At 40.4% G+C, this 21,899-nt stretch overlaps 1 protein-coding gene across 3 annotated transcripts; it reads left to right on the top strand.

Moving 5' to 3' along the window:
- Nucleotides 1–1,206: 1,206 nt before the first annotated feature.
- LOC143747404 (prostaglandin F2 receptor negative regulator-like) lies at nt 1,207–21,073 on the top strand. 3 transcript variants are annotated; one of them, XR_013206732.1, is made up of 5 exons: nt 1,207–1,393; nt 10,417–10,785; nt 16,995–17,408; nt 17,533–17,939; nt 18,103–21,073. XR_013206732.1 is itself a non-coding variant. In XM_077240199.1 (4 exons), the coding sequence occupies exons 1-4, from the start codon at nt 1,327–1,329 to the stop codon at nt 17,619–17,621; spliced, it is 939 nt and encodes a 312-aa protein (XP_077096314.1). In that variant the 5' UTR covers nt 1,208–1,326; the 3' UTR covers nt 17,622–21,073. The 3 variants fall into 3 exon arrangements, 1 of the variants encoding a protein (XP_077096314.1); XR_013206738.1 differs by having other exon boundaries at nt 1,208–1,393; nt 17,533–17,935; XM_077240199.1 differs by having other exon boundaries at nt 1,208–1,393; nt 17,533–21,073.
- The last annotated feature ends 826 nt before the right edge of the window (nt 21,074–21,899 follow it).

The following is a 21,899-nucleotide window of genomic DNA, read 5'->3' as shown; positions in this document are numbered from 1 at the left end:
AATTTAACAACGCGGACTGTGCATGCGCATGATACTGGCGTTCGTCTTTCTTTCTGAGACCCTTTAAATAAGGTACTTTGAAACTTCAAGTCGGCCTGTTTAAAATGATATATGGCACTTGATGCTGATTGCTATAATGGGTTAGAAAAACAAAGAAAAGTACAGGCGAGTCAGATAACCCAAAAATGCAGAACGTGATTATAATACTGGCATGTGAATAAGTCTCATCTGTAGCTGGTAGAGATGAGTAGTGGCGGGTGGACTGAAGACTCACAGCAGACTGAAGACGACGAAGGACGGGATAGTTCGATGCAAGGGTAAGTAGTCAGGTACATGTTCAGTGTAGAATGACGAAACCAGAACAAGATGTGGGTTTGGTGCTGCCTTTTATGGAGGAACTGATGAGGCTGATGGCAGACGGGTGTGGTGATTTGTTGAGTGTGGTAGCCAGAGAGGATGATGGGAAATGTAGTGTGCTGAGGTGACGAGGTGTAATGAGCTGTAATGGCATTACTTGTGTAATTCGTTACTGTCACGGATAGATGAGGCAGACAGAGAATCCACATGCACGCACAACTTTAATAGAGAAAAGACAAAACACTGATAATCTGAACTAGAACACCATGGACATAGTCCACACAGGAAAACAGGAACATCCTGGAAACAAACACAATACAAGAATCCATTCAACGACTAGCAAAACATGACTGAAAAAACCCAGCTTAAATACACAGAGAAATAAGGGATGATTAACTGATGGTGTGTTCAATGACGGCATTTATGGGAAGAAAAAACAACACAGAGAAAAGGAAACCAAACCAAACAGGAAGTGAGCCTAGAAGCACTGGTTACTGAAAACACATTTTTATTTTTACCATTTTGGTTTTCTAGATAACCCCCTTATTTGAGTTAAAAGATAAAATGTATTTTCTTTCTTTTTTGTGTGAAATGGCTCTTGAACTAGAAATGGGTTTGAAGAGTTTTTTATTGGTTATGTGTGCAATATTACTTTATTCAGTGTGATGTTCGACAATGTTGTTATGTTTTTTAAAATTGTTTTTAATTTAGTTTCAGTTTTAAGGTGCTGTATTGGCATGATAAATTTGGATCTGTACTGCCAAAGAATCTATCTCTCTCTCTCTCTCTCTCTCTCTCTCTCACTCACTCACTCACTCACTCTCACTCTCTCTCTCTCTCTCTCTCTCTCACGGAAAATGAGATGACTGAGCCATTCATCACTCTATCACCGCAGATCTACCACAATCTCTAAAGGACTAAGTTACTCTGTCAGAAGAGACTTTTTTGCCACTCTCACGGGAAGATATCATGCGCCTTCTTAAAATGGATGGAATAACTGGACTTTTTCATTCTGTGATTTTGTTAATTGCTTTTGGTAAGTTGACTTGTTTAAGAAAATCCGGTTACCTTTATTTTTATTTTTTTAAATGGATGCTTGGTTTAACCTCTTATTTGTATTTCATTCGACATATTGTTTTCTGTCCTATTATAAACTCTTATTTTGTGGTATATTAGTGTGATTAAAAACAACTTGTTGTGTTTTAGATTGCCCTTAAATCTATTCAAATTCTATTGTCCAATAAGAACAGGTAATTTTTCCTTATCCGTTTATTGCATTTCCCATCTAAAAGTAGGCGTATTATTCAATTTTTTCCAACATTTCATATTTCTAAATTCAGAGCTTTATATTTAAAACATTAATCTCATAACATTATTTATGCAATTGTAATTGCAGTGCAAATGCATAAATACTACATCTAAATGTCACTTCATAAAGCTTCTTTGCTACTGTGCAGTGCTAAAATGAATTTTGTTTGCACTGATTTAATTTGCTTGGTAACAATACCAGGTTATATATTCTCATTAATGAAGTATTAAGAGGAAAATCTGGTCTGTTTTCATTTACATCTATGTATTTATAAAAGTTTGGTTCATTTAGTAGATTTGAATTCTAAATTAACACAATATTGCATGCATCGTGATGCTACTTGTATCATGATACTTCAGCTGGTATAGTATCGTAAGACATTTTTATCATATAACTTATTAGATAATACTATATTCCTGCCAGAGGGGAACCAGGGTCCTCCAGGTGTCACAGTTGCAATCCCACACGAATGACAAATTCGCTTCACCTTACTTGCACTTTGACAAAGCCCTGCACACATATTACATACAGTGTATGTGTTAAAGTGTTTGTTTAATTAATAACCTTGTGACAACACCAATAACACAGCAGATTTTACAAGAAAATATATGTGTCGATGCTACGGACCTGAAGTAATCTAAAAATAAAGTAATCTTTAACATTAGATCTTTCCTTTTTTTGGATCAAAATGAAGGTTTAATGTTGATTCAGTATTATTCTTAATTAAAAATAGTATAATGACAAACTCGCTTGTTACACAGAACTTTTATTAACAAAATAAATAAGATTGATGATATGGTGCCCGCATTGTAAAAAATAAATGAAAGGTCTTTGCATTTCCCCCTTATTTTAAAATGAATACTTAGTTATAATTATAAAACATAAAAAAGACAAATTCACTTCAATTAAACAAAGACTGTGTCGGTAACTAACTTAGCGACCATGCACATTTGGTTCTTTATGCATATTAGTTAAATTTTTTCCCAAATCATAAATTGAATATGGTCTGTTACATACATTTAATCGGCTGCTATGCTAGTCTAATTGAAATTATTATTATGATTATTATACACAGGTTTCTTGTATACAAACAATACAGGATGCGCGTCATCCAAGAGGTAAGACCGCTATATGTTAGGCCGAGTTCTGTGAAAGAACATTGCAATCAACGTAGATTTTGCATTGTTTGTAAATTCTTGTTGACTCAATAATAAACTGACATTTCAGAGTTGGATCTGTTTGTTTGTGTTTCATTTGCATATTAATATAACATTATGTAAAATGTTAGTTAGTTGACTAGTAAGCTAAGTTATAATGTTAGTCTTCATGAAATTGTCCAATTTTACAATTTTATTTTTGACAGTCGAGGGGCGGGACTTCCTGTTTTAATAACCTCAAATGTCATTGGTTACTTCCCCTTTTCCGAAAGTCAGTTGTGATTGGACGCCTGTCCAATGACTCGTAATTCACTTGACTTGAGACATAACTCCATTTGTTTTATTTATTGTGGTTTATTAATGTGTAATGTGATTTAATGCATTGTTAATATAGAATATATCACATTACACATTAATAAACCACAATAAATAAAACAAATTAAGTGATGTCTCAAGTCAAGTGAATTACGAGTCATTGGACAGGTGTCGAATCACAACTGACTTTCGGAAAATGGGAAGTAACCAATGACAATAGAGGTTATTAAAACAGGAAGTCCCGCCCCTCGACTGTCAAAAATAAAATAGTTCGAGCGAGCATAAGCAGCAGACGAGAGCAGATCGAGCGCGAGAGCGTGTGGAATGATCATGCGTGGTTGCTCCCGAACAGAATCGTGCTGCGGTTCCTATGCCTCTATGTTAAGACCGCCACTGCGTGCAATTAAGTTTGCAGTGACGTTAAGGCGGGCATACACTGTGCGAATTTTGTCCGATTTTGAGCCGAATTCTGACTCGTGCGACTCTTTTTCGGGTCGGGCCGATTTTCAGCTTTGTAGTGCGTCGTTTGTCGTGCAGTGTTCGTGCAGTATACAAGGGGAAACGAGAGGCGATTAACCTCTCCCGATCGGCAATCGGATGGTCGGATGAATTTCTGGCATGTCAGAAATTTTGGTCGCACCTCGTGACTATATCGCACAGTTGAAGAAGAGCTACGAACCGATTTCCCTAAACTCAGTGTTTTATCCCTCACTGCGCCTGCGCGAAAACAGATTTTAACCATTTCAATCTGCAGAAAAAAAAAACGAAAGAGGGAACTCTTTAAGTTCTGTCGTTCAAACTAGCTACAAAATTATTGTTGCTTACCTCAAATTACTGTTGCTTACCTCCAGTTTGTCCAGTTATTACCCACGTCTTCCAAGCTGCGATGTAGCACTGTGCCTCTTTTATTAATTTGTTAAACAATGTTTTTGAAATAAACCTGTTTTTAATTTTCATTGATGACTAATTATTGCAGTGTTCGGACATATTATAGACTGTTAATATAAATTGATATGCCTATAATTCATTGTAGCCTAATCGATCTAAATGTTTTAGACAATTTTCAAAGAGGATCCTCATTGAAAATTGTCTAAAACATTTAGGTCGATTATAATGAATTATAGGCATATAATTATATTATTATTATTCCTCGAGGAGTAAGCTTCTATGTAATATTTTATTATCCTCAGCGCATTGCGGCGATGTGCTGTGAAATTATTGCGTGGCAAATTAATTATAATAGCAGATCAATTTAATAATAAAATTAGCCTTCCCTAATACAATAATACTAATAATAGTTTAATACATAAATTGGAAGTGCTAAATCATCTTGATATTGATAACTGATGCTTGTTTTGACAATATCTCTGGATACATGATATCGTCTACCAACCCAGCACGGGGGTTTATCGCACATATTTCACATGTATAGTGTGAGCAGTAAAGTCGCAGCTCGATGATCAGACCGTATAGGTGAGCACATAAATCCTGAGCTTTGGCTTTATATCGCATGCCATCTACTCGTTCAGTGTGAGTAGATACCTTGCTGAAATCGCTCAGACATCGCAAAGTGTATGCCCGCCTTAAGATGCACGCAAATGCACCAGAGTTCGATAGAATCAAGTTGAGTGTGAAACCAGACCAACGTTGCGAAGGGCGCCGGCAACAATCGCGCTCGGCCTCGGACCGCTGCAAACGAGCCCAGTGTAAAAGCCCTCTGACATTACTCAGATAGGGGGGCAGTTTTGTTCTGTTAAGTTCTCAGTTTTCTTTATATTGAGTTAAAGTTTGTTGTGTTGACCTCAGTTATGTAAATCTAGCTAAATTATTTGTTAGATTAAGTTGATTTATTTTGTATTCTTTAACTGTGACCTTTTACGATTTTTCGTAAAATAAAACCCACTTTTATTGTTGTTAATCCTGTGTCCTTGTCTCTTACTACCCGGCTTTATCACATAGCTGATGGACCAACATAGTCATGCTGTTCTCAAGCAAAACTGAGCTGGTGTAGTTGGTCCAATGGTTATAGACTATCAATTAATATAAATCACCCCTCCAGCAGCTGACATCAATCATTGCAAAAGCCTGGATGGGTGATTGCTGAGTTGAGTATAAGTAGCCTATTTCTGTCAAGAAGACAACTCTCTGAAAGATTAGCATGGTAATGAAGATTGGCATGGTAAGGGATATGGCAATGCTAATGTATTTGGTCTTGGCAGAATAGATCTGCTACACTGCTGCAGAGCAAGTACCAAGACTTGCTACTGACAGTACATTCATTGCTGTGAGCATGTAAGACATGCTGGTGCATGTAACATACATGAAATAACCCCAAACAAAGCAGGAGAAAGTGCCGAATGGCGAATGTCTTAGCTCTAGAAACGCGCAATATGTGTTCTCATTAACAAAATATATACAATGCAAACTGATAGAGATAAGAAATCCAGCAACCATCTAAGCAAGTATCATAATTAATCAGTTGATGTAGCCTATCATTGATATTATCCTTGTACTCTCTTGATGTACTAAGTGGAAAAGCTGTTGAGACAATTAAGACAGGACGGTGCTCTGACAATGCGTGCAGCTGAAATTAACCGCACAAATTTGCTTAATGAAAACATTGCCCTTGAAGTTATTTAGCTAAACATGGTAACCCAGTTGAAAGCGCAAATGCTTAATTCACTTTAACCTATTCTCATATCCGTAGCATAGACAGCGTGTCATCACAGCAATTACATATAATAGACCGCTTGCTGCTACATGAACACAATTGTGTTAACGCTGCAGCTTATACGCTTCGTCAATCACTCCACAAGACTGTTAAACATAACGCTTAGTTTAGCTGTTATGACTGCTAATTTAATAAGCAAACCATGAAATATGCACAGAGATACAGTATGGAGTAAAAGAGTGTTCACATACCTTAAGCCGGGTGCACACTGTGTGATTTATAATAGTCCTTTACGATTGTTCCTTGTCAGACTGTACGAACATGATCCTCGCTGTAAGTCATGTCACACTGTAAGATCTCAATTATCATTAATGTCAGACTGTACGACAGTCCAGACGCATTAAAACGGATGCACACAAGACAACTCTGGAGTTTTACGTCATCAATCAATGACACTGTAGCAATGTTCAGGGAAGAAGGAGGCGGGAACCGGCGAACAATTAAACATACTTTATTTAAAACGAAACAAACAAACCAAAATACCGCCAGCAGCCCTTCGCGGATGACTGCTGGCTATCGAAAATAAATATAACTGCTAGCAGCCCCTCGCGGACGACTGCTGGCTAAAGTAAAATACAAATACAAAAACACAACTAAAACACAGGCCTGTTCCTCTCTCGATCATCAATGTCGTCGATCCTCCTTTATGCTTCCGCTCCTCCGTGAGAGATGCGAGACCGGTGTGCTTCACAGGTGTTGCAAATTAGCAATCGCACCACCGGCCTCGCGCCGTTTTCTCACGTCCTTCGGCCGTCCCCTTCACCACATACCCCCATCGCCGCTCACAGGCCGGGGGGTACCCACGAGCCTGTGCCTACTCCCCCCCCCCCCCCCCCCCCCCCCACCCCCCCCCACCCCCCCCATCGGCGGCGATCCCTGGGGGGTATGGACCGACAAGCCGAGGGAAACAGAGACGAAAGCATGAGGAGCGACAGATCGAGAGAGGGGTAAAAAAAAAAAAAAAAAAAACTTGGTCCGGTTCCCACAACGCGCTGCCATCTGGTCCCCCACCAGCTGGCCGATCTCCTCCGCGGTGCCTGGAGGTGACGCTGGGTAGCCCTCGGTGGACGGCTCGACGCTCCTCCGCCGCCCGGTGGACGGCGACGGCTCCTTGGGCTCTAGGGCAGACGGTAGGAGTCCCCCGCTCCCTGGTCCTCCCCTTTTCCTGGTGGACGGCAGCAGGCTCCGGCCCACGGCGAGCGGCGGCGACTCCCCCGCTCCCTCCCGGATGGCAGCCGCCCCTCCAACTCCCAGGCAGCCGGCAGAGAGCTCGACCGTCTCCCCGACAACTCGCTCCAGCGCACCGCCTCGAGCGTCCATGGCCGCGAGTCCCCCGCTCCCTGCTCCTCCCCTACCCGGCGGATGGCAGCAGGCTCCGGCCCATGGCGAGCGGCGGCGACTCGCGAACCATGCTCGATGGAACCGCGGATTCCCCACAGCTGCGAGGACTCTCTGACAGCGCGTTCCTCCCTCTTCCCGGGTTTCGGCACCAGTGTAGCAATGTTCAGGGAAGAAGGAGGCGGGAACCGGCAAACAATTAAACATACTTTATTTAAAATTAATCAAACAAACCAAAATACCGCCAGCAGCCCCGCGCGGATGACTGCTGGCTACCGAAAATAAACATAACTGCCAGCAGCCCCTCGCAGACGACTGCTGGCTAAAATAAAATACAAAAACAAAACACAACTAAAATACAGGCCTGTTCCTCTCTCGATCATCAACGTCGTCGCTCCTCCTTTATGTTTCCGCTCCTCCGTGAGAGATGCGAGACCGGTGTGCTTCACAGGTGTTGCTCATTAGCAATCGCACCACCGGCCTTGCGCCGTTCTCTCACGTCCCTCGGCCGTCCTGTTCACCACAGACACGTTCGTTCACAGTGAGCTGTATTACACGCGGGATTGAAATGGTGGTTACAAAGAAAAGTTTAATTTTGGTCAAAGCTTGTCTTGAAAAACAAAGACAATTTGACGGTCGTCGTAATAGAAGCCACACTGCATGACTGTGAATCAAATCTTCTGACACTGCCAGAATTTCATCTGAGGTCATATTTGATCTTAATGGTCATTATTCGTCTGTCCGTGAGCATGTCAAACTAGCGATCAAAGACTTCAGATTTTAGCCTAGGGCCAGAGGAATCTTTTATGATTTGCAAAATTTGTCTCAGACAGCCAAGTGGCGGCCAAAATCGTACAGTGTGCACCTAGCTTTAGATGTTGATTTTTAATATTATATATGCATGCACAGCCATGTGAATGATTATTCTCATTAAATTTTTATATAAAGTACCTATTGAGATAGCATGACATTTTCATGTAAAGTGTTCATACCTAGTAAGCAGTTTTTGGAAGTTTCATGGCAGTGTCTGCAGGTTTCCAGTTTATGGAAGCTCATTTCCGCAACAGATTAAGAGAGACTTAAAAGGACTTTATCACTGGAACTGCTTTTGTGTGGCAATCACTCTCAGGTGTCGGTCAGAACACAGGAACAAGACCAATAACTGATTGGATGGTGTTTAATAACTGTTGCAGTAGGCATGGGCATACAATCTTTCAATATATATATATATATATATATATATATATATATACATATATATTCAGGTGTGTTGAAATGAAAACAAATGAATATGAATAACTGCATTATGAATTAAATATACATACATTCCAATACTAAACAGTAACCGATGCAATAACTATTAACAGTCAGATGCATACGAACTGCCGCTAGGTGGTGTCACGTGTACAGAAACGTGAGTGTAATACACGTGTAACAGATTATATTGAATAAATACAAAGTGTTCAAGGATTCAAAGTATCAAGCGATATAATCCACAAAATAGATTAATAATATCTGCACTGGATGCATATCATGTTAATATACATTGAGAGTAATGAAAATAAACGATACTAGATAACTCTAGCATCGCGTCAGTCAGACATTAGTGATAAATATCCAAATATAACACACAAACACGATTATCTTAATCACTAAATAGCAGATGAAGACAGAAACACTTACTATTCAGCCAGGGGTGTCATGCAAGCCCAAATTATGGGGGGGCACAATCTGAGACGTTGCAATTGTTTTCTGTCGATGCCTTGATAACGTTAGGTTAGCCTACAACAAATTTAACACCCTCGTTTCTACGAAACTGAAAACAATTGAACCAGCTGGAGACTTTGACACAAGACAAAAGAGAACAGATGTTTCAAAACCGATCAGATAACGTTACTATGGTTTATTGGCTTTGTATGGCAGGCAGTAACGTTAGACAACTAGTTTACGGTTAGACTAGGCTAGCTAAAGATAAAGTTACTGACACAACTTAAGTTAATGCTCTGAATTTGCAGCTAATATCAAATCCATAACTTTTTGATCAAGTTAAAATTTCAAGGTCAACCACAAATAATCCCACTACCTTTTAATATCATCCAATAACTAATTCAATGCCGATGTGTTGCTTTGCCCACTTACCACTTCAAGACCATCTGTAAAACATTGCCAGCTCAACGTGCGAGACGAGTGACTTGCTTGAACACACATAGCAAAGATTCTAGAGCGCTACGCGCGCAGTGCTCTAGATTTGATATACACATTCAGACACCATATTAGGAAAAAGGGGCGGGCTGATGGTGACCAATTTATTACACACCCAGAAGAATACATTTGAGTCGTTATAGGCTCTGGTAATTATGGAGCATAATAGGAATAAAGTTGTGACAAAAAAATTATCAGGGAGGAAAAATCTGAGGGGGCACGTGCCCTCACTTTGAATCGGCATGATGCCACTGTATTCAGCAGTGACACACACACAATATTAGTATAAACACTTTTCAAACGGTGAATAATCTCAGCAGCGCAGTCCTGTCACACTGTTACATCTGTCAGCTGCCATGTACCAACAGATGGCACCCTAGTCCCTCACTTCATTTCCCAGAACCCTCTGCTCATTATTAGTTTATCTGTTTCAGCTGTGTCTTGTTTCATTTGATCATCACCCTGTCTATTTAAATGCCTTTTTGCCTTCATTCAGTATGAAGTCTTGTTTGTTTGATCTGGTTCACACTTTCTGTCAGAATTTTGAGTAGATTCTTTATATTTATTTGTTCCTGAATTTTGAATTTCTTGTTCCTGTTTGCCTCGGTGGGTTGTAGTTGTGTTCGGACTGATTACATGTGCTTGACCTTCTGCCTGATGGATTATATTGACCTTGGATTATATTTGTTAATAAACTGCGTTTGGATTCTCACTCTCTCTGCTGAATGCTGTCTTACCACCACAACCGAATCATTACGCACACACTTGCTTCACCATAGTCCGTGAATCTGCAGAGCGCTGCTCGTTGCGTGTGCTCAGGGTGTATTGGAGCTCATCAATATGTGCCAGAGGTGCGCATACACGATTATACAGTCATCTGCGCGGCATTTCTTACATAAAGAAATAAAAAAGGATTCAGAAATCAAAAACAGAGATATATACAGAGGTATTGCTGTATTTCCTTTCTACATGCTCTGTTTGTGAGAAATCTTGTCTTTTTCTCTTAGTGGCGGTCAGCGAGGGCCGTGTGGTGAAGGTGCCAGTCGGTCCTCTGGTGCATGTCGAGGGACAGGCCGTCTCCATCCGCTGCAATGTGTCCGATTACCAGGGGCCCCGGGAACAGGATTTCGATTGGTCCATGCTGACCGATGATAAACCTATCCACCTCGTCTCCACCTTGGACACTGGCTTCATGGACGCCACAGTGAAGGACCGGGTCAACAGCGGCGACATCAGTTATAAGACGCTGAGCGATGATTCAGTGGAGCTCAGGTTCAAGAAGGTGCGAGCGACCGACAGCGGTGTGTATCGCTGCAGCACCCCGAGCACAGACTTCGTCATCAGCGGGAACTACTATGCCGATGTGGAGCTCAAGGGTGAGTCAAGATTTAATATTAATAAACTTAATTTTATAAAGCGGTGGGTGTGACGAGATACTTATCTAACGAGACGAGATGAGACACGAGATTGGGTTAATGAGAACGAGACAAGATTTTTTTCAGAAATCCTCAGACAAAATTCATGGCTGGAAAAATTCTCTGCAGGTGCATTTTGAAATGTTTTAACATTTAACTAATAATCTTCTAATGCATGTCATTTTAGGTCTACTTAATGAGTATGAATTATCAAATGCATTGAAAGAAAACAATATGCAAGCATTGTAAAAGTTTTACTGACTGGCTTTTCTCCTGTATGATTTCACATGAGTCTGGTGCTTTTGTTTTTACAGTTGTTCTTGCGTTCCTGCGTTCCGATCAAAAGTTCAGAAACGGAGCCTACCTTGTCTGTTGTCAAGACGTTACAGTAGCTACTCTCTCAATATTCGAAGTGCAAACAAAGACCGCAGTCAATTAATTAGTCCAGAGATGGGTATTGAATGGCTATTGTATGTGCAGCCTAATTTGCGCACATCAGGGAGCTCGTGTTTTACTTTCAAATTCGTGATCGTGCGTACTCTGTGTATAAGATGCAGCGGTGCTAAGCACGCATTCTACAAGATACGACATTTATCAGATGTTAAGGCTCTGTTGCGCAACGAATTTGGCGATATCGCGAGACAGCTTTTCACTCGACGGGAAATCTTGCCACATTTTAGTCTCGCGTTTATGTCGCATTTAAGTTTGTCTTTAAAATGACATTTTAGTCATTTTAGTCTCGTCACACCCATATAAAGCGCCTTTAAAAGCAACTTCTCAAAGCGCTGCACATAAAATAAGCAATACAAAGCTCAAATAATAAAAGTAACATCAACAATCAAATGCTAATGTAAAAAAATATGTCTTAAGTCTACCTTTAAAAAAGTCATAGTTCTGAGCTTCCCTAAAATCAAGAGGCAGAGAATTCCAGAGGACAGGAGCATATGAAGAAAAAGCCCTGTCACCCATAGATCGTTAGCGTGTGTGAGGAACGACCAAAAAGTTGGACTGAAGATCGCAGTCTCTGATTTGGGGTATAAGAAATTAACAATTCAGATAAATAATAAGGAGCCAAGCCATGCAATGCTTTATGTCAGCATCATCATTTTAAAATCAACTCGGAATCTGACTGGGAGCCAGTGTAAGGAATCCAAAACTGGAGTAATGGGATTGCCTACCCTGGACCCAGTCAATATCCTGGCTGCCGAGTTCTGTACATATTGCAGTTTGTTGAATGTGGATTTAGAGACTCCAGCTAAAAGGGCGTTACAGTAATCAATCCTAGAGAAGACAAAGGAAATCATCAGTTTTTCAGCTACTGAGAATTTTAGCACAGGACGCAATCTTGCTATGTTTCTGAGGTGAAAAAAGGTGATGATGAGGTGATGATTTAACTGTACTCTGAACAAAAGAATCAAATGAAACACTAGAATCAGAATAACTCCAAGATTCCTCACTTTAGCTTGAGTCGCCAAGACAGAGCCATCAATAGTCAAAGATAAAGAACCAGCTTTGGAAATTTGATGACGGGAACCAACAAGCATAACTTCAGTTTTACCACCGTTCAGACACAAGAAATTATTACTCATCCATTCTGAGATCCATTCATATCAGAAACACAGCGGGAGAGAAAATCAACATCAAGGTGTTCTACATATTTTGAGTGTATATAAATCTGCGTATCATCAGCATAAAAGTGATAATGGAGGCCAAGCGATCGCAACAAATGACCAAGTTGTGACAGATAAATATTAAAGAGCAGAGGGCCCAAGACTGAGCCCTGAGGAACACCAGTGAGAACAGAGCTAATCTCAGACCTGAAACCGCCCCTGGAAACAAACTGAGAACGGTCAGTGAAATTTTAAACGACTTCAAAGCTGTCCCCGACACACCAAAATCTTGCTCAAGGTGGATGAATAATAGACTATGATCAACAGTATCAAAAGCTGCTCTTATATCAAGAAGGATGAGAATGGAAATTGCACCAGAGTCAGAAGCCATCAACAAATCATTGGTAACTTTGACCAAAGCCGTTTCAGTACTGTGGAATTTACGAAAACCTGACTGAAGGGGATCAAAAAGGTTATTAATTGCAAGATGGTAACACAAATGAGAGGCAACAACACGCTCAAATATTTTTACCATAAACCGAAGATTAGACATAGGTCGAAAATTATTAAAATCATCCAGGGCAGTATTTTCTTTTTTGGTACAGGAGTTACAGCAGCAATCTTTAATGCTGCTGGAACGTCCCCCATCTGCAATGAGTCATTTATAATACTGAGGACAGTAGGGCTCAAAACATCGAAGCAAGATTTAAATAAGCTTGTGGGAATAGGATCAATCAAGCAAGTGGTAGATTTCATGCTTGATACCTCTCTTTTGAGAGCCTCAGAATCAAGATGTAGGAAATGAGTGAGAAAAATACCTGTAAACCCAGATGAACAGAGAAGTGAGACGGTGGGAGCAGATGCAACAGAAATTTGTTTGCGAACACTATCAATTTTAGAGTTAAAGAAATGAAGAAAAGAATCCCACAGCTGTTGAGAAACAGGCATGGTGGTGGCAGCATCAATTTTAAGCAGTCAATTTATAGTTTGAAACAATTCTTTTCAACAGTTTTCATTAGTCTGAGAGAAATAAGAATATCTTTCAGTCTCAATTAATGTTCTGTAGTCACTCAGAAGATCCTTCCAAGCGAAGTAATAACCATTCAAACCAAGCGTGCCGCACAAGACCTGAAAAGTGAAGCCAAAGCGTCTCGATCGCACCCCAGTGGCCGGTCCTATCTCCTCTGAGTCCTGCTTTTCCGGTGAGTGTGAATGGTACATTAGTCTATAATGATTAGTGGAGCGTTTCGGCCGTGAGCGACTGAGCAGAGCATGCACACAAAACTGAGACAGCGCACACACACTGCAGAACACTGACCAGTCGCTCACGAAGTTGTGCATCTTTGGAAGCGGAGCTGCTCGCAAAGTTACAAAACATGCCGCACCAGAGTAAAACTATGAAGGTATTTTTGGTGCAAATCAACTGAACGCCTGTGACAGTGAAATTTGTAGTTGTAGAGAATGGCCACACGTGTATCAGTAAATTTTTTCTACTCACAGAGAGAAACGTTTTAAGAGTCGCAAATGTAGGGTCTCAGCTCAGGTGAGGGGAATGTATAATCAGTAATTAATAATTCATCATCAATAACTGATCATACGGGTTATGAGTTATCACTTACAATTTTAAATCGCCCAAAAAGGGAATATATAGTCCATGTATCTGTATCTATATATAGATAATTAACCACAACAAATTATAGTCAATTATGAATTTATATAATATCAGATAGGCCGTATCAATAACCTTTAACAGAATTAACTGCACCTCGAATGATCTGTTCGTCCACCGAACCGACCGCACGGTCCTCTGATCAATTCTCAAGGAGGATTTTTCTTTTTTCTCTCAGGGAAGGTTATTATTCTGGTTATGAAGAATAACTTTCTGATAATATCACTAACTAAAGTAACAATATCAAGCTTGTAGCTTAAAATCACACATGTAAGAGGCTTTGTTCGATGATCAACCGACAGAGACAATAAAGAGTATAATGGGGTTTAATAAATTAAGCTATAGCACAAATTACTTTTAACAACGAATATATACAGAATAACAAACAACGGAAGTAAAGAAAGGAGGAAAGAGAGCAGATCACAGAAATAGCAAACTTCACAAACAGTTAACCCTTGAGAGCCAGCAAGAAATCCCACACCTCAAAGCAGGGATAAACAGCTCTAAACACGTTTAGATTTCGATGGAAATAAATAGGCTACTTGCATTATAGACCTTTGTGAAGCTGAATCAAGGCTGTGTGGGTGTGTGGTCCTCGTGCGTCCTGGAGCTGGAAGCGTTCTGGAGCTCGTTCCGCTCGCGGGAAATTCAAAACTACTTGAAAGTACGTTTTCTTGAAAGCTGTAAGGAATAGTTTGTTTCCCTTGTAGGACCGGACTTCTACCAAACACGAAAAAGCAAGTGAGTGAAAATAAAAGACTGAGATAAACGCAAAACGAAAAGTAAAACAAAAGTAAGACGAGAGAACAAGAAGACAACACAAAAAGCACAGATGCTCCAGCGTCACATCCTTTAAGGAAGACAGTCCACGCCTCTTTCGGAGCGACCTGACCAATGGCTTTCAGCAATCTTTGGCGGGAGAAGATCTCTGTCTCTTCTGACAGCCTAGCTTGCATGGTTTATGAGGCCGTCATCAGTTTGGTCAGTTCACTTCCAAGATGGTAAAATACATAGTAAAACATAGTAAAATACATTTTAATGTAAACTCTTATATATATTTAGCTAAGGCAAACCGAGATGTTCAATTCGGTGGGGAGGGGGAGGGGGGGTGGTGTCAGTTGATAAACATCTGTTTGAAGCTCGCTCATCGCTGGTTTTATGGGTGTTTGCTTTCACTCGCGCACGCCACAAAAGTGTCAGTGGACGCCATTAGATGCAGACTTTTTGAAGCTCGCTAGTGAGGGCAAAACTCAAGGGTTAAAAGCTTTCCCAAAACTCAGAATGGTTAAGTCATGTGAGACTGTCCAGATACACTACACAAACTTGTAGAATTTTTTTCTCTTCCACAAACACAAAACAACAGTTTCTTCAGTGCACAAATTCTATTCTACAAATTGCAAATTAAGAAACTTGTGCGCTCACATTTTTGCTACAGTTGTTGCAGTGAATATGTTGCAAAACACATTTAAACACCCGCATCAAAAAATGGGAAGTCACTGAGATATTTTGCTCATCCGCAAATCAGTTTGTGAATTCATCCAATGAGAGTTGCACACTTGTGGAATATTTACTCACAAATGTGTTATATATTTTTCTAGCACAAACACAAGTACATAACTACAGCTGCTATCGGTTCCCTATTGGCACCGTGTTTCGGTACCCAACTCTACTTGGGAGACATTTTTGTCTACACCTCTTCCGGCGTTGATACAATGTCGGACTGTGTACAGCTCACTCAGGGCGGGTCTATGCTAAAACGGCAGTGTCCGTCAACAGTCGTGGAAGGGGCCTGTGCAAATTGACGTCACGTTGCCCCGAATCTGCGAACGGCTTGTTCTGAGACAGTGTTTATGATTTATGGGGATTTTAAAAAAAGCACTTGGTGGATTTTTATCATTATAGGGTGGTTGTGTACACACACTGGCAACACACATTTATGTTCAAACACCATGTAAAAGTGAATTTTGCATAATAGGTGCCCTTTAAAAGGTTAATGTAATTGTAATATTCCAATACATTTATTATTTTGCGACGTGGATTGACAACTGCAGACATGCCTTTCTGAGTTTGTCTTAGGGATTTAGAAGTCCTCAGGGCTACATTTACCATGACAATGCTTTGTGAATTACTCTTTTATGAGTCCAATAATTAGGAGTGACACACCCCTAATTTTTAACAGATGCTTCTAAATTTCGCTAACTTTCAGCTGTAACATTTTTTTGTGAATATAGCCCCAGATGTCTGTGCATCTCTCTCCCAACTGTCATCACTTCTCCTTATCCTTAAGTCCTGGCGGAACTCCTCCGTGGGACTGCAGACCAGTGTGCTACTCGGGTGTCATTCTTTAGCAATCTTTACCGGCCTCATTCTGTTTCCACGATTCTCATCCTCATCTTGCTTGCCACACCCTCTATGAGGCAAGAAGATCTTGTAGTGCATTAGCAACCATTCTCTTTTTGTTTTAGGCATTTTGGGATAGATTTTGCACGAGTTTTCATGAAAGTCTTCTCTCTGTAGCACTCACATGTTGATTATAGGATAAAGTTCAATATAGGGACTTATGAAAAAGACTTTGGAACTGACTATGATTGTAATGTTCATTTGAAAAAGATGCAGGGTCAGTGATGAAGATAAAAATATTTTTTTTTAAACACTGCTTAAAATAGTCCATTCATATAAATTGAGTAATAAACTATATTTTTTTATATTTCTCTTGAAATTAATATATAAAAAATGGTCTTCAATAAATTCTTCATATTCCATTTTATTTATACCAAACTGAAGTTAAATTGGTTTGAAGACATTAAACCTTTTGACACACTTTGACACCATTTAAACCCTTTTGACACACATTCCCCTGCCTGCTTTAAAGTGTCCTCTGTTGTGTCCAGTGATCGGGGACAGTCTGAAGGTTTCTCCAGCCCTTCCCAAGTCAGCGGTGTCCGAGGGAGAATCAATAGAGCTTCAGTGCAAGATGACACGGGGCTTCACAGAGCACACCTTCCTCTCCGTTAGCTGGTTCATCAAGAAAGGGAGTGGACTGTTGGAGGAAATCCTGACATTTGGGCCAGAAAATAAGATCAAAGTAGGAAGCAACTACACTCAGCGTTACACAGACTGGGGGCTTCGCTTGGACCTTCCTGGAGGGGGGTTTTACAGAGTAGTCCTGAAGAGTGCAAAGCCGTCAGACGAAGGGGAGTACGTGTGTACGGTCCAGGAGTGGGTGAGACAGGGAGAAGGAAGAAACTGGAGGAAGATTCTTGAGAAGTCTGAGGAAATTGGAAAGGTTGTGGTTAAGCCCTCAGGTGAGTCAAATTCATTTTATTTATTAATTATGTGTTACGTAGAGCATTTTCATTTATTTTCGAATTTAAAATGTTTCCATATACATGTCTTAACAGACTAAAAAAACATTATAACCTATTTAAGGTCTACATGCAACAAATGACGGAACGACAGAAACAATGATGGAAGACAAAGAAAAAGAAGTGAACAGCAACAATGAAAATAAATTTTGAATATAAACATGTTTTGTATATGTAATTCTTTCGATTAATCTAATTCTGTGTTACCTATGAACATTTAAATTTGTCAAATTTAAAATGATCCAATTGTTGATAAATATGATACATTTGCAATTACCCTGCCTTTTTGTTTGTCTATTTTTGCTTTTTACTAACTTACTTAGCCAAAGTATTTACTTACTTATATTTACCTGAAAATACCTTATATGCAGTACAAGAATGGAAAAAGTGAACTGTTGTGTGATGTACCCATGGTACACGTGTGTGTGTGTGTGTGTGTGTGTGTGTGTGTGTGTGTGTGTGTGTGTGTGTGTGTGTGTGTGTGTGTGTGTGTGTGTGTGTGTGTGTGTGTGTGTGTGTTGTGTGTGTGTGTGTGTGTGTGTGTGTGTGTGTGTGTGTGTGTGTGTGTGTGTGTGTGTGTGTGTGTGTGTGTGTGTGACAGGAAGTCACAGGGTCACAGGAAGATCCTGAAAAGGACATTTGACATCTTGGCAAAGTCTAGTTGAGGTCATTAATGAGATAACTGGTAACACTTTACAATAAGGTCTCATTTGTTAACGTTAGTTAATGCATTGACTAACATAAACAATGAGCAATATCCTTTTTACAGCTTTTCTTAACCTTTGTTAATGTTACTTAATAATAATGTTCATGTTAGTTCAGAGTGCATATCAGTCAGTCACATTCGACGTTACGTCAGAACTGACTGACACAATGGGATCTCGCCTGAGACCTGTTTTAATGGCTACTGACTCGGGTTCCTCTGTTGTTCTGGTGCTTTTAGATTTAACTGCTGTATTCAATACTGTTGACCATGATGTCCTGCTTTCGCATTTAGAGCAAGTTGTCGGCATTAGAAGAACTGCTCTAAGTTGGTTTCAGTCATACCTTAAAAATAGAAGCATCTCGATCAATAAAGGAGGATGCCATTCGTGTGTGGTCCCCCTGACTTGTGGGGTCCTTCAAGACTCTATTTTGGCCCCTTTATTGTTTTCACTCTATATGCTTTTTACCTTTCAGACTTTTGTATACACCATTAATTGAGAACTCTTAGATCTGCCAACCAGAGTTTGTTAACTGTTCCAAAGTCAAAGTTAAAATCTAGGGGTGCCAGAGCTTTTTCCATAGCCGCACCTAAACTTTGGAACAATTTACTGATTCATATTAGAACTGCACCTACATTACATTTCTAAATTAAAATTAAGAACCTATCTCTTCACTGTTGCCTATAACTTGTGATGTCCCTTGTTGTCTGTTGTTGTTTTGTTTTATTCATTGTTTTTGGTTTTAGAACATTGTACAGCACATTGGTCAGCTGTGGTTGTTTTTAATTGTGCTTTATAAATACATTGTGATTGAGATTGAGATCACAATCACCGCCTCACATGTCTAGGCCATAAACATACAGAGGCAGTGTTGTTTGATGATTCCACTTCAGGAACATGACCATATCAATGTTTAGATCAAGACTCCAGTACCTTAAAAAAGGCGGAGTCCCCTCTGCTATTCCCCAATCTGGTTTCCCTACACCACTAAGGACCACTTCAGTTAATACTCAGGGTTACAGTGGGAGCTCTCCCGCCGGGCCACTCCCCACGGACCTCTCACTCCTCTGCTACATCGCAGGCTGTGGAGTTTCCGGGTAAGGCTGCTGGTCCTTCCCAGGGGGGAACTAGCATCTCATTCTTGCGGAGGAATGGATGTCGAAGGGCAGGCTTGAGTCCTCTGGGGATCCAGACTCGGCTGTGCGGCCCCCTTTTGGTAGAGTAGCACTTTTCCAGTCTGCTCCAGAGTTGACTACCATACTTTCCCGGGCTGCTGGAGCTTCGGATTCGAGTGGACCCACCACCTTGTCCCAATAGCTTGCGGCTGGATGACTGGTATCTCTGCATGGGGCATGCTGCACAGCCCCGGTTCCTTGCTTACTAGAAGTGCATGTGGAGGTCATAAAGTCGTGGAAGGCCTCCTCTGCTATCACTACTCTCAACAGTGGGGCAGCCAAGGGTTATGCGTAGATTCCTCAGGTGGATCATGCAATTGCAGTTGATTTATGCCTGCAAAGTTATGCGACCTGGCATAATCGCTTGCATCTACAATCAAAGGCCTATATGTTCTCGGCAGCGCTTGCTGCCAAAGTTACAATGTCACTTTATAGGATGCACGCTTTGGCCCTCCTGCAGGTCCACCAGGCCAAAGCACTCAAAAAGCTGCACGAGGGTAGTTCTGAACCGGGGTGGATGCAGGAACTTTGTAAAGCGACTGACCTCGCCCTCCGGGTGACGGAAGACACTGCGTGGTCCCTTTGTCAGATGATGTCCACACTAGTGGTCCAAAGATGGAGACAGACAAAGTTTGCTCTCTTGACTCCCCCATCTCCCAACCCAGCGACACTGTTTAGGAATTGGAATTTCAACATGTGAACCTGCTCGCCCAGACAATGTGTAAGGTCAGAGAGTAAGGGGAGCAAATCTTGATGGTTGCGCCTTACTGGCCCACCCAGACATGGTTCACGGACCTGATGCTCCTCGTAACAGACCCTCGCTGGCGGATTCCCCTGCGGAAGGACCTGCTTTCTCAGGGAGGGGTAACCCTATGACACCCATATCCAGACCTCTGGAGCCCCCACTTGTGGGGGTCTGAACCCCCATCTCTGTATTGGTAATGGTTCCATCACTGTCTAGGCAGGACTTACTGCAGGGATCATCCATATGTAGCACTGCCATGAGGGTAAGTCCATATGTGTAATTCCATATTACATTCCATCCATCCACTTTACCAGTTACCTCCCTACCGGCTGACTCTTACGTAATCCTGAGACCTTGGCTTCTGGGACAAGGTGGTGAACTTGCAAGCATGTGGTCTCCGTAGCATCCCTTTCCGTCTTGGAATAGCCACGCTTCCCTAAGGTAGCTAACTAATGTTAACAAATAAAACCTGTTTTGTAAAGCGTTATCAGATATCTTATTGTTCTGAACATAAAAGACCATTGAGTTGATTGTTCACTCAGCAGTATTTCTGATGTTAGAGCTGATTACATTTTTCAATTTCATTTTTGTATCTGATACATTAACCATTGGGTTTTTATTTTCTTAAATGTTTTTGGTTAATTTAAAAAGAATTGTATCCAATTCAAACAATTTGTAAGATATTATTGCCACGTTCTGACTTTTATTGACTTTTAGTTTGTATTACATTATTTCCTATGTTTCCTTCTGTTGTCATGGTTTCTAGCTTGTGTTCATTGGCTGTCATGGTTATTCATTAATTCATTGATTATCTGACACCTGTTTCCTTTCAGTTCATTATCTTGTGTGTATACATTGCCCTCAGTTCTTTTAGTTCATTGTCTAGTGTTGTTTGTGCTTAAGTACAGACTGTTTCATTTGTTTCTTGTATAATGATTATCGTTCTTTTGTTTTGTTTATTAAAAGTGTGATGCTTCTAAAGATCTGCTAAGCCTCACCTTGTCATCATCCTCATTTAAACAATTATATACTATGTAAAAATGATAATTTATTTCATGATTATTATTGGTCAATTGCGACAATCAGTGGTCAGATATTTGAGTATAATGACATTAAAATGTATAGCTGGCTCTCATATATGAAATTAATTTGAGCAGAAATCTGTCATAAATGCAGATTACTTTTATTAATAGTAACAACTAAATTACAGAAAACACAAGAAACAGAACACAGTCCACCAACATGACATCCATACCAAGACCTGACAAGAAACACTACAAATAAACAACTGAATCACTTCACAAACGTCCCTTCTACAATGCTGTTAGAGCAGGGTACATAGAATTTTTTTATGGTAACTTCAAGGAAGCAATTTTATGTGAAGAGTGATTTTATTAGTGTTAGAGCTTAGAGTGATTCAATTTTATCATGTGACTAAGTGTAGCGAGTCCTTGAAATTCATTATAGAGCTAGATGGTGTGAGATTTCAATTGTAATGTGTACAAACAGAATCAGTCAAGTATTATTTTTTTTGTTTTATTGATATATTGCACACATTCTCAACCTACATTTCATACAAAGTAAAAACAATTCTCCCTCAACCCATCCTAGGTGTATATGATTTCCTTCTTTCAGCCAAACACAATCTGATTCTGTAATCGTGATTTTGAAGCTCTAAAAAAGAGGGAAGAAAAATATCCATATTTATAACTTTATAAACTATAATCACAGGCTTCTGGTAATGGCCGTATGTGAGTCTAGTTCCGGTGGAAGAGTGCTCTCTGACCCGACGCATGGCGTAGGATGA

The sequence above is a fragment of the Siphateles boraxobius genome, unplaced genomic scaffold (assembly GCF_051911475.1).
Source record: "Siphateles boraxobius isolate OS27281-9 unplaced genomic scaffold, OSU_SipBor_1 100, whole genome shotgun sequence".
Classification (NCBI taxonomy): Eukaryota; Metazoa; Chordata; class Actinopteri; order Cypriniformes; family Leuciscidae; genus Siphateles; species Siphateles boraxobius.
The sequence above is the reverse complement of the archived record's forward strand: the minus strand, read 5'-3'. Positions and strand labels throughout refer to the sequence as shown.